At 33.3% G+C, this 15,478-nt stretch overlaps 1 protein-coding gene across 1 annotated transcript in view; it reads left to right on the plus strand.

Annotated features, from left to right (window-relative positions):
• Nucleotides 1-15,478, plus strand: part of LRP1B (LDL receptor related protein 1B) — a 1,933,392-nt gene that overhangs the window by 1,433,144 nt on the left and 484,770 nt on the right. The window contains exons 36-37 of the mRNA XM_003267617.4: nucleotides 1,665-1,799; nucleotides 2,375-2,504. Coding sequence (XP_003267665.2) covers nucleotides 1,665-1,799; nucleotides 2,375-2,504 — 265 coding nt within the window. The remainder of the gene's footprint in view (nucleotides 1-1,664; nucleotides 1,800-2,374; nucleotides 2,505-15,478) is intronic.

Genomic DNA, 15,478 nt, shown 5'->3' on the forward strand with positions numbered 1-15,478 from the left:
CTGTTGCAAGACTTCAGGCAATAGTGGTTATTGGTTTAGTTACAACGTAAGTAGTAGACAGTATGAGGTGGTTGGATAATGGATATGTTTTGAAAGAAGAAACAAGGGAACAAAAAATACTTAGTACTTGATTAAATATGAGAGTATCTGGTGATTGATTGTAAGTGTTGCATGTGCAAACATAATCAGGACAATCCCAATGTTTTTAGTCTAAGAAACAGAGGATGGAGGTGCCAACTATCACATCACCATGGAAAGGGGAATTGTCAGGCAGAAGACTTCAACAGAAGCATGTTTCATTCAGAATTTGTCCATTGTACATCAAGATTGCCTTATCTACAAACAAGCAGAGAAACAAAGGAGACAGTTGGACATATGCGTCTCATGTTTAGGGAAGAAAATTAGATTCAACATACAGTGCTTAATATTTATGCAAAAATAAGATTTATTTTTGTTGATTGATTCCCTGGTTCAATAATGAAAAAATGTGAATTGATGTTTTTACAAAACGAGAAAATCAAACATATCCTTGCTTTCCAGACATATATTTGGATAGGGTGTCTCTGCTCTGCTGCAAACAATTGTGTGTCTGACTTAACCATTGCTGAGAACAGGGACTATTTGGAATCTTTTCCTGAACTGGTAAAAGTAAAGACTGGATTTCATTTGAAACAGAACCTCAAAGCTTGCTGATAAATGGCTTTATTATACCAACTGCATTTTCTTTATTCCCATAGTCTGTCAGTGTGCCAGAGGGAAATTTTATTGGTCTTAAAGGATTTGTTCTTCAAATGGCCATGTAGGTCGCAACACAAAAACTTACTTAGTTGCTGGCAAGTTTATTGTTTAATGATTCGTCCCCAGTGTCTTTCTGGTGGCTGTGTTTAAAATCACTGGTCTATAATTAATACCCTTTATGCATATGCATGCACATATATTTCATTTATAGTCTTTAGACACATTTTTCATTCAAGTATTCAAAAAGTACTCTTATTTAAAGACTCTGTGCTCACACAGAACAATTCTTCAAGTATTCTTAAGCCCATTTGGACAATGAGAGTTTGAAAAATAATGTAAGGGTCTTGTAGTTGACATTTGAGAAACTCGTACCTTAGAAGGAATAATCGGATTATAAGGCATTTTTAAGACTTTGTACATTCTGAGTGGCCTTATGCTTAAAACACTCTTGATATAATTGAAATGCTCTTGTGTTTCTTTCTGTCCTCTCTCTACTTTGAGGTTTTGTTGAGTTGATTTTCCCTAGTAGTATTCATTTGAATAGGAGATTCAGACATAGGTATAGCTGTGAAGAGAAAAACTGTGGTCCAAAATAACATGGTTTGGAATCAAAGCTGCAAATTCATGCAGGATAAGGATTTATTGAGTTAAAATAAGTAGAGAAATTAATAAAAAATGCAACAGATTATTTCTATAATATTTCAAAAAATATTTCAAAAATCTCTTGACCGAAATATAGGTTCTTTCCCGTTCTTTTCATGCTTTTTCTTTACTATTTATATTAGTAAATTATCCTGAAGAATACTTAAAAATCTAGCATACCCAGGATGACATCCTAAAAGATACTGTTGCAATACGATTCTAACACCTATATTGATACCTTTTACAGTGTGTGTATGTATTTTTTTTCTGTGTCTTATCCATAGAAAATGATACCATCTACTGGACAGACATGGGCTTCAATAAAATTAGCAGAGCTAAAAGAGATCAGACTTGGAAAGAAGATATCATTACCAATGGCTTGGGAAGAGTGGAAGGGATAGCTATTGACTGGATTGCTGGTATAATCCATGGCTTTTTATCTTTTTGTTTCACACCTATTTTGTTAGGGGCTCAAACTGCTTCATAAAAAATCTTTTCTAACTCATAACAGTGTTTTTATTTGTCCTTCTAGCCACAGGGGTAAATAGTCTCTTGCTTTTGGCTTCGCTCCTTCTAATGCTTTTGAGCCTTTGGATAAGTGTTTTTATGTAGAAGTAGATTATGTAGTGTTAACTTTGCCCAAATCTCCCGAGAGCTCCAGAAGGCAGGTAAACAAAAGTGTTAGAAGTTCTCTTTCGCCTGAAGTCAGTAGAAAGTTAAAGTAGGTCTTTTCTTTAGGTAGGAGAAGTTTCAACTTCGTTTTACCATGTAAATATATCATTATATGGTTTAAACCAGAGATGTGTGAGATTAGGATTGAAAGCATTTGCATATTAGTTTATTTACAGCTTTCTGCTTAGGAAACATTTAAAAAGAATGTAGGAAGTAAACGGTTTCTTGATAGTTATGTGAATGCTCAGAAATTTAATTTTAGTCGTGACAAATATATTTTTTTCTCAAAATGTATTATAAACACCTCTATTATTTCTCCTAGGTAACATATATTGGACAGATCATGGTTTCAACTTAATTGAAGTTGCAAGACTCAATGGTTCTTTCCGTTATGTAATTATTTCCCAAGGCCTGGATCAACCAAGATCTATAGCTGTGCACCCAGAGAAAGGGTAATTTTAAGATTTACATATATCTTCCAAGTTTTAAGTGAGTTTTCTAAGTCCTATTGAAAGAAAAAAAACTAATTACTTTTAGCTGTAATGTCTGAGACAAAATCAAGAATATCTCACCTAAGCAGAAAAAAAATGTTTATATTCACTTTGTTCATATAATTTAGTACATAGTTGATGAAGTCACATTTATTACAGATTTATTTTATGTGTGTGTAAATCCAAATAAAGGCACCAACATGATTCTAGATTCTCAATTTAAATCTCTACCTTAGAATTGTTTACCTAATTATGTATTCAATTATTTATTGAATTAGTAAAATAGCCATTTGATAGCCCTCTTTGCTCTCCAATATTTCTAAAATTTCAATATTCATTCATATGTCTATGGCTGTCAAAGATGTTCATCCCAAACTTTTGTTTTCTTCTCCTTCCTTTTACTTCTTTTTTTGTTTTGTTTTCAGTTCTAAATTAGTATAACTAACTGTTTTGACATTTTCATATGGATGTTTCATGAGTACCCAAATGTATATACATAAAACTGTACATATATAAAACTGAAATGAATTTAATCTGCTGCCAAGTTATGCTTAGTTTTTCTTCTAAATAAATCTATTATCAATCCAACACTCTCTGTCTTTATCTTTACCCTAATTAAATTTGATATTATCTTATATACTGCAATAACATCCCAGTCTGTCTCCTAAACTCACCAAAGCCTAGAGTGATTTTTTGAAATATACATCTGCTTACTTAAAATCTTTCAAGAAATTTCTATTGCTTTATGTGTAAAGTCCGAAGCCTCTGTTATGATCCTTCTTAATCAGACCCTATAATAATTTTCAGTCTGAAACTCCTGTTACTCTCTTTTTCCTTTCACAATCAATCTCTGTTGGTCTTCTCTTGATTTTTAAAATATTTCTTATTCTATTCCACTTCCAGCCTTTGCCAACCTCTTCCTTTTACCTGCAATGCTCTTCTTCTATTTTTATCTTGTTAAATTTTATTTGACCTTACTCGGCTTTGAAAATAGTTTAGATTGTTGTATTGCCCCATAGCACCTAGTATTTTGATTGTATACATTATTTGTACTAATATTTATTGATTAGCCTGGTAGCTACATGTGTTTTTGGTTTTTTTTGAGACAGGCTGTAATTCTGTCGCCTAGGCTGGAGCGCAGTGGTGCAATCATAGTGTTGGACTTACAGGCGTGAGCCACCGTGCCTGGCTGTAATAAATTATTATAGGCTTGAAAGAGAAAATTTGACCAATTGCTTGACTGTGAATCATTATTCTAAGGCAAGAAGGAATATAATTTGAAAGCTATGCAATCCCTTAGATACACTGGAAATGGATGTTTAGTTTATTTCTAATAAAGAATTTCTTTGCTTCATAGTTGCAATAAGTCCATTTATATTATATAGAACCTCTTGTGTCTGCCCTATTATAGATTCATACAGCTTAATTTAACAAGCCTCTTGCTGCTACATGTCAATCTGTGGATTTCCTTTTCATTTCTTATTCAAATCCATTGTAGACCCTTAAGCTGATATCCCAGAGCTTCTTTTTCTTAAGTACCTCTTATCTCTCCACATCCATCTTAGCATATGACTACACCTACTTGTCTCTAGCTTGATTGGGAACATTAGGCAAAAGAATCTTCATATACTCTAGTTTTTACCAAGTTATTCAATTAACATTCATTGAGTGCTAGGCACTGTGAGCTAGGACCTGTCAGCATCCCTCCATGTCATCCTCAGCCTTCAATTCAATACATCTTGACAAAATACAAGTACATATGAAAGACACTTGTAGACACTGTGAAGTATGCTGGCATGAATAAGATGTTGCCTCTATTCACAAGGAGTTTTCTGTTTAAACTGAAAATTTAAACAAGTACACATTTCAGTTGAAGGAATAGTGTCACTTTGTAAAGACTTATTTTCAGGCACAGTAAAAGACTAATTGATCAAACTCAAATTTAAAGCTCATATCCAAACGTCATGTTGAAGTAATAAGTTTCATAAGATCATTATAAAATTATCTTGGGTTTAATGCAAAAATGATACCATATGATTAGAGCAGGTAGTAAAAATGAGGGTGGTAGCAGCAATAATAGAGATTAGTAGAAGCTTTGTGGAGGAGGCTGGAAGGAAAAGGAGGTTTCTGAGATGCGGTAGGTATAAATTATATGAAGAAGAAATGGAATAATTAGAGATTTGGTAGTGACAAAGCGAAAGCCATCAGCAAGAGTATAGGTACATGAGGTACACATAGGGAAGAGTAGGTAATGTGGCTGGAAGACAACTTGGGTCCGTATAATTGTTGGTAGGGCTCCCTATATATTTTTTAAAAATTGCCAGGGTCATGCCTTCTCCAGTTTACCAAGTGAACTCCAAACCAGTCCTGGACCCTCTCTCCTCAGCCTTCCCTTGGCCTCAAACAACATATAGGAGCTAAGATCAGTGTTGTGATGTGAGTTTATTGAAGTTGTAAGATTCTTTAACATAAAGAATCTTTAAGAATGGTAAATTATCACCCCTGTGGATTAGACAAAAGGGTTCTTTCCCTTCCCTCAAGCCAAGTAATGGAGAGAGCTCAAGACAAATATGTAAGAGGGAGGCTAAAATAAAGAGAAAATAGCAGTAAATGAAAAAAAAAAAAAAACATTCTATACTTTTTCACTGCAAATCCCAATGCCAAAGGGAGTCAGGTCACATTTGGAGAGAGGGAAGAGAATGTGCTCTAAAATTAATCTTAACTGTATGATACTGTTCATCGAATGGTAATTGGCTGGGAAGTTATGGGATCTTTCTGAGACAGCCAAGTTTGGAGAGGAAATACTCAGTAAAGCATACATGGAATCAGTAGTTGGATAAATATAAAGTCACTTCTTACTTATTCCAACAGAATTCAGGCTCTGTAATAAACTGTGATAGTGTGTGAGGTTACCCAAGAAAGAGTGCCAAAAAAGGAAGTCTAATAACAAAAATGAAGAATGCTTATAGTTAGGGGATAGAATGACTAGGAGAGAGAAAAAAGAAAGAACAACAACAATAATAGCAACAAAAACAGCCATTTTGAGTCTTTGGAAGTTACTGAGCTGTAAAAGTCAAGGGAAGAGAGTTTAAGGAAGAACAGTGCGCCAGCAAAAAAGAGATCAGGAGAGAGAGAGAAAGCAGAGAACAGAACATGCAACTGGTGATGAGGATGATGTTGCATATTTTGATCAATTTCAGAAGATGAGTAAGGACAGAAGCCAAATATAAAGAGTAGACAAAAGAATAATTAGAAAGTGGAGCTAGCATATACAGAATAAACTGATGGAAACTGGGTGATGAAGGGAAAGAGGAGAAATAGAAGATAAGTTGAGAAGATTGTAGAGTATAAGGTTTTTCTTAGTATGGGGATATTGCACATATTCATAGGCAAAGGGGAAATAAACTGGTTGGAAGACAGAAGATGGAAATGAACCTAAAGGGGAGACCAATTCCAGGGAGCATAGGAGGAGCCTTGACAAGGAAGAGACAATAGGGCAGAGCAGGAGGAATCACAGACAGAAAGCAGGGAGGCAAGATTTGTATCTTACGTGAGGTATCCCAGAAAGAGATTCTAGAATGAGAAGTCAACTCAGGACAAGCATAGTCAGTTGAAAAGGGGAAGAAAGAGATCAAGCAAATATTTAATTTTGAACATAATCTTGGCCTCAGACTGATTCCTGGAGGGACTCTAGAGTCTAAACTTTACCCCACAGTGATGGAACTTGGTATTCAGACTCCTAAGTAGTCAGCCAGTGGAAGGGCCACCCTCGGAAAACAGACACTCTCAAAATTTCTGAACGTCGGCACTTGTGGGAGAAGAGATTCAAGTGGCCCAAGGATAATCCTCCAAAGAAAATTGTCTACGTGAGCTGTTAGGTCATTTGAGAGCTCAGAAATGGTAAACAGCATCTGAGGGTGTTTATATGGAGCACTCAGGGTGTTTATATGGAGCACTGACGGTGTCCATTACAGTTTGGAGTCCCCACTTAGACATTTACTATTTTTACATGTGCCTTTGAGGTATTTCTAAACTTCTTGGTCTCAAATGCCTATATCCATTTAGTTAATTGGGAGGATTAAATGAGGTGGGTGCTAGTTCTCTTTCCCTTCAGAGATGGAGTGAAAGAAGAGATAGAATGCGGAGATCAAATGTATTTTAGAGGTTAAACTGATGAAATTGAAGAAAGTCACAGCTGCTAGTCTATATTTCTAAGGTTATCAGCTTTAAGTGAACAGGTTAAGTTTTGCTGAAGCTATTGTAGTAAATATTTTCCACAATAATGAATCAAAGAATTTTCAAGCAACGTGAGACTAGCCGGGATGGATTTCTAGAATCTAAGCAAGAATTTTATATGACAATGAATAATAATGCTTGGCAAAGTACGGGTAGTAAAGAAAAGAAAAAGAAAACATGTACCAAAAAGGAGCAAAAAGGTTATAGATCAAAGTTGGCAGTTGTAATGGGTTAACTTTGAGTTACCAATGAGGCGGTGAGGCCTGTAAGCTAGTGATGGAATAGTGGGATGTCAAGAGTAGACCAGGGTAAGAGTAGAGAGATAAGGTCCAGCTGGTATAAGTGACCAACACAGCTCTATGAATTAAGAGAGGGTGATTCTAGGAAGGTCCCTGGAGCAATAAAGACGAAGTACTATGAGCTTGGGTGTTCATATGTCATTAAGTTCCATAGAATGTCAGCAGTGGAAGGAGAAGATGAAAAAGCTGCTAGCCAGTGGTAAAGCAATAAATAAATGGTGTGTAATTGTGATAGGTGATAATGCAGTCAAGGGAAAGAGAATGTGTGAATTAATGCTGTAAATGTTTAAGTGAGTATAACCTCAGAAAAAGATTTCTTTCTTCCTTAAAATGACTTCTCTACTTTTATTCTGGATACAAATATCTCCTCAGACATTCCATGCAAAAATCATTCTCTTCTATTTTATCAACCTTAACTTGTTCCTTTCAATGAAGCCTTTCCCTTCTGCTTTCAGATAGGCTCAAGTCACTCTCATTAGATAACACATTACTAATGTAATTACTTTCCACATGTTTTCTTCTCAGCTTCTCAGAATCATGATCTATATCCATTGTCCCATCATTGAACTCCTAAAATGGGTTTCAGCTTCTGTTGTTATACAGGAGTTTCTAAATTTATTTGCAGCCACATCCAGAGATTATTATTAGTATTATTGCAGGTTTTATACCATTTGCCTTCTCCAGGACAGTTTTCTCCACTGATGGTCCATCCAAGAATTCCTTTTTTTCTTTAGGCTTCTCTGATCCTGCATTTTCTGATTTTCTCTTAGGCCACTCTATATAGCTCCTGTGAGCATTATATTTTATTCTCTTTATTCTCATTTAAGGCTTTGTGTGCCATTCTCTCTCTTATTATATTTGTCTTTTAAACCCATCTAATCCCATGTTTTTAAAATGTAAATCACGCATATATAGTGAAATATAAAAATATAAATACATGCAAAATAGTAATAAAATATCTTCACCCCTTTATTTATATTTCTGATATCCTTTACAGTTATTTATTTGAATGTCTGTCACTGAAAACTTAACATGTCCTCCTACCTCTCATCTGCTGCCTTCCTTTCTTAAATATGATATCTCTTTTCCTGTTGTCACAAAAGAGGTTGAAACTTTAGATTTTCCAGTATTTTTTCATCACCTATTTCCATCTGTCAACAAGTCTTCCTATTTCTTTGCTCCAGATGTTTGTCAGATTTTTTTCTCTCCATTGCAACTACTGGCTCAGCACTGACTCAGCAGGAGGATCTCAGTAAATATTTCTGATTTCTTAATTTTGAGCTCTCAAAACGAGAATTACATGTGAGTCCACAAAACAAGAAATCTTTGACATATGTAGCAATATTTAAATATTATTTACTTCTTCTTAAAAGCATTTTTAAAATATAAATTATGTCACATGGATAAATTTTTTCCATATTCATAGTTAAGAGTAGATACACTCATTTAAATGTTAAACTTGTTTCTAGGAAATATTCATTACTGCTTGGAAATATTAGAGATATATGTCTCCCTATACTTTTTCCATATGTTTATTGACTTGAATTTAGAGAGAAAATAAAAGACTTAAAAATGAAGAGTCTTGTAAAATTATTCAAACTTTGATTTCCAGGTAATATTATATAGACATTTCAGTGTCAAAATTTATATCATAGGAATAAAGTACAGTACTTTAATACTCTGAAGTTAAAACGTGGCAGATGGTATTGCCAAGGGAAAATGTGAACCATAGTGGAGTGAATTAGCTGAATTCAAAATAAAAACAGGCCTTGAAAAGTGGGCACAAATCCTGTTTTTGAACAATAGAGACTTGAGCTCTTTTAAAATGTAGCCAAATACAAAATAGGAATCACGTACAAGTTTAGTTTAGCTTAAAAAATCAGTTTCTTTCATCTATCATTGACTCCTCCTCCTCCTCTTCTTCCTCTTCCTCTTCCTCCTCTTCTTCTTCTTCCTTCTTCCTCCTCTTCCTCCTCCTCCTCTTCCTCCTCCTCTTCCTCCTCTTCTTCCTCCTCCTGCTCCTCCTCCTCCTCTGGTATTACTTGCTTTGTGAAAATTGAAATGTAATAATTTTCTCCATGCTGAAAAGTTAATACTAACAACGAAAAGATGTATAGGAAGCCCCATTATGATGTTAAAAATTTTGATTAACTTCCCGTGGTATATGATCTCTAACCGAAACACAAATACTGTAATTTTGTTTTATTTCCTTTTAAGCACCAGGATGTATGTTTTCTCCCTTAATTTAGCTCTATATTTCTGTGACTGTAAATAATGTGCTGAAAAGTTTTTCTTTGCATGGCAAAGATTCAAATTGACATGGGATCTTGCTGTTCTATAAGTACATATTTTCAAATGGTCTTTGATTATGTAGATACTTTTTGAGTATGCTCAACAATATATAAAAGGTCTTGGTTGACAGTTTAACACCTGTTAAGATAACAACAGTGTAGTGTAGTTTAATACCTTCTCTTAGAGTATATTTTGCATCTTAAAGCAAGGGAACACATATATAAAGGAAATGGAATAAATTTGATTTGCCATAGGAATAATGCTGGTAAGATACGTTGCAAGTCATGAAACAAATTAAAAACTTCTTTATAATATTTTGATAATTCTAAGTCAGCTCATGAGCTCTAGAAGTATAGGCTCTGGGCAGCTAGATGTTAAATATTTGGTAAATTCATAGTTATAGGAAAATATCAAATATATATTGAATATACAAAAGTGCATAAACATGGACTATTCAAGAAAATTATAAATGTGAACAAGCTAATATTATATATATGTACATGTATATGTTAACTATTTGTTTAAGTGAGAGGATGGGCAATGAGGCAGGGTGTAAATACATATATAAAATGAAAAATGAGCTATACCATGGTGTAATATTTTTAATGTGCTATGAAATATTATATATGTGTGTATATATATACATATATAAATATTTTTTGTTTCTGAATAATTTCTGCTTCTCCAGTGTGTGCTATTCATACACATAATAATTGTCCTATATAATTACTCAAAATTGCAATGTAGTGAATCAAGAAAGGCTCAGATGTAAACTTAAGAATAGCAGACCAAGAAAGAAACAAATTGACAAATAAGTTAAATAATTTTGAAGCTTAAACAGAAAGAACAACTCAAATGGCTTATATCTTTATTTTCACCTAAAAGAAAAAAAAAATTTCTGAAGTTGTTTACAGGAAAGACAACTTTTCTCACAACACTTCAACGTTATCATTGTTCAAGCCCCTAAATTTATGACTTCAAGAAACTAGCAAATTTTAAATATTTCTAATCAGCATTTTTCTCAGATACTTACTTGCCCATTTGCCTCTGCCATTAACAATGGACTTTATGAGGGTACCTAAATCTAATTTATTTGGTATCATCAGCTCCTAGCACATAATAAATACCTAATGAAATATTTGTTGATGAGTGCATGAGTACAGTGCAAGAATCAGTTTGAGAATCAACCACGAAACCAACAATAACAACAAAAAATTTGAAAAGTGCGGTAGTGTCCAAGGGTAGACTGGTTTTATATTTTCTTCCTTTTAGCACAGGGTTCTGTTACCTGCGGTTGAGTGCTTTTTATGTTACAGAATTCTTTAATCAATAGCAACATATTTAAGACTTGAAAAATAATTTGGGATTGGCCTGTAATACTTTCTCAGACAAAACTGCACATAAATGAAGAAAAAGAAAATGTGAATAAGGCCTTACAGAAAAAGAGAACGCTCCACATTTCATTTTATTCCTCAGGAGATAAAAAATGTCCAATAGCATACTCATAAAATATATTCAAACTTTTACAATATGATTTTATTTTACTTATGATCTGAAGATGTAGCCATGGATATGTTGACTTATAAAGTATTCCATTTGTGTGAATTTTGAGTGATTCTAGTGCATCTGCTAAGAAATTGGAAATTACAAGCAGCTTTTGTCAAATTAAAAGCTTATGCTCGTGTAAAGGCTAGCTACTATTGTTCGTCTGTAGGGTTTTTATTTTGCTTTCTTTTTTGTTTCTCTTACTTTTTGCAGATAGGATAACCCACTGTTGACCCCCACGCTAGGAGAGGACACAGTGACATTCTCGATTCTCTTCTTGACCAAAGCCAGCTGCCAACATAAGAGAATTACCTGATCTTCATTTTTGTGCCAGCATGAACATTTTTTGGTTATCTCAAGTTTTCTTTATCATATGTGACAAAGGATCTAAATCATACTCACTTAGGGAAGCCAGAAAAGTAGGAAGAAATGGCACATTTATTGTAAAAATTGCAACTCAAATTTGAGCTCCAGGGAAACAGTTTAGCAGTCAAAGAAGAGAATTTTAAATTCAGAGAAAATGATTAATTCCAACTAGTCTTGCTTTTCACAACTGTTCACATATGTAGAGTGTAAGGATAACATTTAATACTGTTTCTCTTAAAAAATAGACTTACTTATTATTTTATTTCTCTCCATTACCCTTCTCACACAAAAATCAGAGCTTGGTCACTAATGTTAGCTTTCTCAAATTTATTCATGGGCATTTATAATAATTTGAATGTGTATTTTTTCAGCTTGAATGTAAGTGCTTGTGACAGGAAAAAAAAAATTTTCCTGAAAAGTGTACCTTGACCTAGACTAATTCTGATGTCAATCTGTACAGTTGTCAGAAGACAAATACAATTAACTTTCAGCGGCCATTAAGAGTTTGCTAGGCCTTTGGGCACGCCAGTGCTACCAAATGTGATCTTTTTACCTATTTTTTACCTATTTCCAAATGTCAATAATCAGTTGGAAATTAACTCATGATATGTGTTCATTGCCCTGTTTTCCTGCCCGAAACTGTTAGAGTCTAATTAAGACAATAAAGATATTTGTATTATGACAGTTTCTGACAAAATTTCTATAATTCTGAAAGCCACTTTTAAATGTCCCTTTTAAAATTTTACGTTTTTAAATTTATAAGTGCAAGCTTATTTAAATAAAGAACATTTTTTAGTTTAACAAATGCTACTTTATTATTCAGATAAAATCCAGTTATACAATATAGCATTTGATTTGGACAAGTTTAATATTTTCCATATTTGAGAAAGTATTTTTAGTAGGGCTACATGTACCCAGTTAATACTCTAAAATCCATTTTTCTTGGCTGTGTCAGATAGTCAACACGTATTTCACAACTGCAAAATTTGAACTCAAATAGGTTCAAAATCGATAGTAATTTTGTCAGTCAATGTTAATATCAGTAGGGTCTCAAAAACCAGGGACAAATATTTTCATTTCTTTCTATTGCTAAAGACCACATTTTAGATACCAAGAATCTATGTTCATTAATGATATCTCGGGTGCATCTATGTAAGTTATTACCTTAAATTACAAGTCTCTTCCTGCAGTTTTTGGAGAGGGTTCTTTCTCTACATTTGGTTTATAATCCTGAAAGTTTCTCAAGGTGCAAATTCTATTCATTTCTTTACTTTCAATTTCAGTTTAACGAGCAAATAAATTATTATTTGCTTGACATAAAATGTTTGCTTAATTTTGATAGGTTTAAAACCTTTTACTTTTATTCAGTTGATAAATTATTTGACTCTAAAAGTGATTCCTACACAGTAAGATTTGGCTTCCCATATAATGATGGGATATCTAATCACTACTGTTTTCCACAGAAAAAATTGTGTAAATTCTGGATTAAAAAATAGTTTTACTTAGAATAATTTTAGACATAATTTTTTGTTACATTTATCTCAGCCTCTTGCATAAAAGTAGCACAAATTTAAAATGAATAGGGATTACTTGGAAAAAAAGAGAGCGACTTCTTTCTCAATGCTAAGACCTTTTTCATATTTTGTTTACTGTGTGTGTGTGTGTGTGTGTGTGTGTGTGTGTGTGTGTGTGTGTGTGTGTTTTAAGACAGAGTCTCACTCTGTTGCCCATGCTGGAGTGCAATGGTGTGATCTTGGCTCACTGCAGAATCTGCCTCCCAGGTTCCAGTGATTCTCCTGCCTCAGCCTCCCAGGTAGCTGGGACTACAGGCACGCACCACCACGCTAGGCCAATTTTTGTATTTTTGGGGTTTTACCATGTTGGCCAGACTGGTCTCAAATTCCTGACCTCAAGTGTTCTGCCTGCCTCGGCCTCCTGAAGTGTTGGTATTACAGGCGTGAGCCACTGTGCCAGGCCTGTTTTATGGTTTTAAATATGGAGATTTCTTGTTACACATCTTATAGCTAAGGAAAAATAACATTTGATATAATATCATTATATATTTCTGTGTTATCTTTCTATTTGGTGAGACAACGTATTATAGGGAAGACAATATAGGCCTGGATTAGTAAAGGCTGAGTGTGGTTCTTGGCTTGCCCTCTTATTGGCCATGTGGACTGTGGATCATTTACTTCCTAGTCATAATTACCATAGCTGTAAGAATTAGGGCTAAGTAGGTTGGTTGGTATACAAGTAATTGTGCTTTTTGCCATTACTTTTAATAGCAATAAACACATTTATTTGTGCACCAACCTATAAATAGTTTATTTGATCTGTTCACTCAAAATAATATTTTTATTAGTGCATTTGCAAGTAGATTAATATTAAGTAAAATCTTTAATATGCATATTTCTTTTCTTATGTGAACTTTGGAATATGTTAAAAACAGATGATAAGAATCAGATTAGATGAGTAAGCACATGTCTGTCCTGGTCTCACAGTGCCTCCTTCACAGTATAACATTACCTGCCATTTTAATATATATTTTTCCTTAAAAAGTTAAGTGCAGCAGTACATTTCATTTGCCAGTTATTTTATATTGAATAATATTTTTCATCCACCGAGAGCATACCTTAAAGTCTTAAAAATCTTGACATTAATAAAAGTGTAGATTTTTAAATGCCTTCTTCAATAATATCTTACCAATAAAGTATTAGTTGGATATTATGCCACAAAGTTTTTCCTTTCTGATTTATAAAGCTTGTAAACATGATTGAAATTTTCTTCAGGATTAATATAATTGAGATTGTAGCCATACCTCATTTTTGTTTGTCTGTAAAACTCTAACGTGTTTATTTTACACAGCATTTTCAAGAAAAATATCAACTATTAAAACAAATTTAAAAATATACATAAATAATACATATATTTTTATTTAGTTAAGTATCAATTTGTACTTAAATAACTCCAGTGAGTATAAACAAAATATAAGTCTTTAATTTTTCTGTATGCAGTCTCACTGATTCTTACGTGACTGTTCACATATATTATTCAAATATGCTGATGAGGCTGCAGGAAAAAGGGAATGCTTAAACACTGTTGGTGAGGATGTAAATTAGTTCAGCCACTATGGAAAGCAATTTGGAGATTTTACAAGGAACTTAAAACAGAGCTACCATTCAAATAATCCCATTACTGGGTATATACCCAAAGGAAAATGCATCATTATACCAAAAAGACACGTGCACTCATATGTCCATCAACCTGCTTTTCACAATTGCAAAAATGTAGAATAAACCTAGGTGCCAGTGAATGGTAGACTGCAAAAAGAAAATGTACATATATACCAGGGAATACTACGAAGCCATAAAAAGAATGAAAACAGCCCTTTTGCAGCAATGCGGCTGGAGCTGGAGGCCATAAACCTACATGAATTGATGCAGGAACAGAAAAGCGAGCGCTGAGTGTTCTCACTTATAGGTGGGAGCTAAGCATTGAGCACACATGAACATAAACATGGGAACAAGAGACACTGTGGACTACTTGGGGAGGGGAGGAACTATCCATTAGGTACTGTGTTCACTATTTAGGTGCAATATACCTATTAAAAATTAAAAAAATTACAATAATTTTTAAAAATTAGGAAATATATACCCAGCTTTTGAATCAATGCTTCCCATATTTTTTAAAACTTTGTTCACTGCTGATGTCTGATAGTTGGATAAAAACTTCAGTAGATGTAACTTCAAATTAAGAATTATATTTATCAAATATAATTAAGAACTATATTTCTTAATTATATTAAGATATATATATCTAATATATATATCTAATATAACATATATATCTAATATAATATTATATATAATATATATCTAGATATAGATACCTATATATGATATCTATATATGATATATATATCTAATATAATCTATATATCGATATATAGATATATAGATATAATAATATATATCTAATATATAGATATCTTTCATATAATATATCTATATTATATTATATATATATAATATAATTAAGAACTATATTTATCTAAAAGCATAGATTTCTGTATAGTCCCTATGAATACTGAATTTTTTGAATGAATGAGTTAAATACATGGATTATATACATTCTGTTTTTCTACATTTTATGACATGTTGTTTTATTTTGGGATACTCTATGTGTTCTTTCTGCATG

The sequence above is a fragment of the Nomascus leucogenys genome, chromosome 20, assembly GCF_006542625.1.
Source record: "Nomascus leucogenys isolate Asia chromosome 20, Asia_NLE_v1, whole genome shotgun sequence".
Taxonomy (NCBI): Eukaryota; Metazoa; Chordata; class Mammalia; order Primates; family Hylobatidae; genus Nomascus; species Nomascus leucogenys.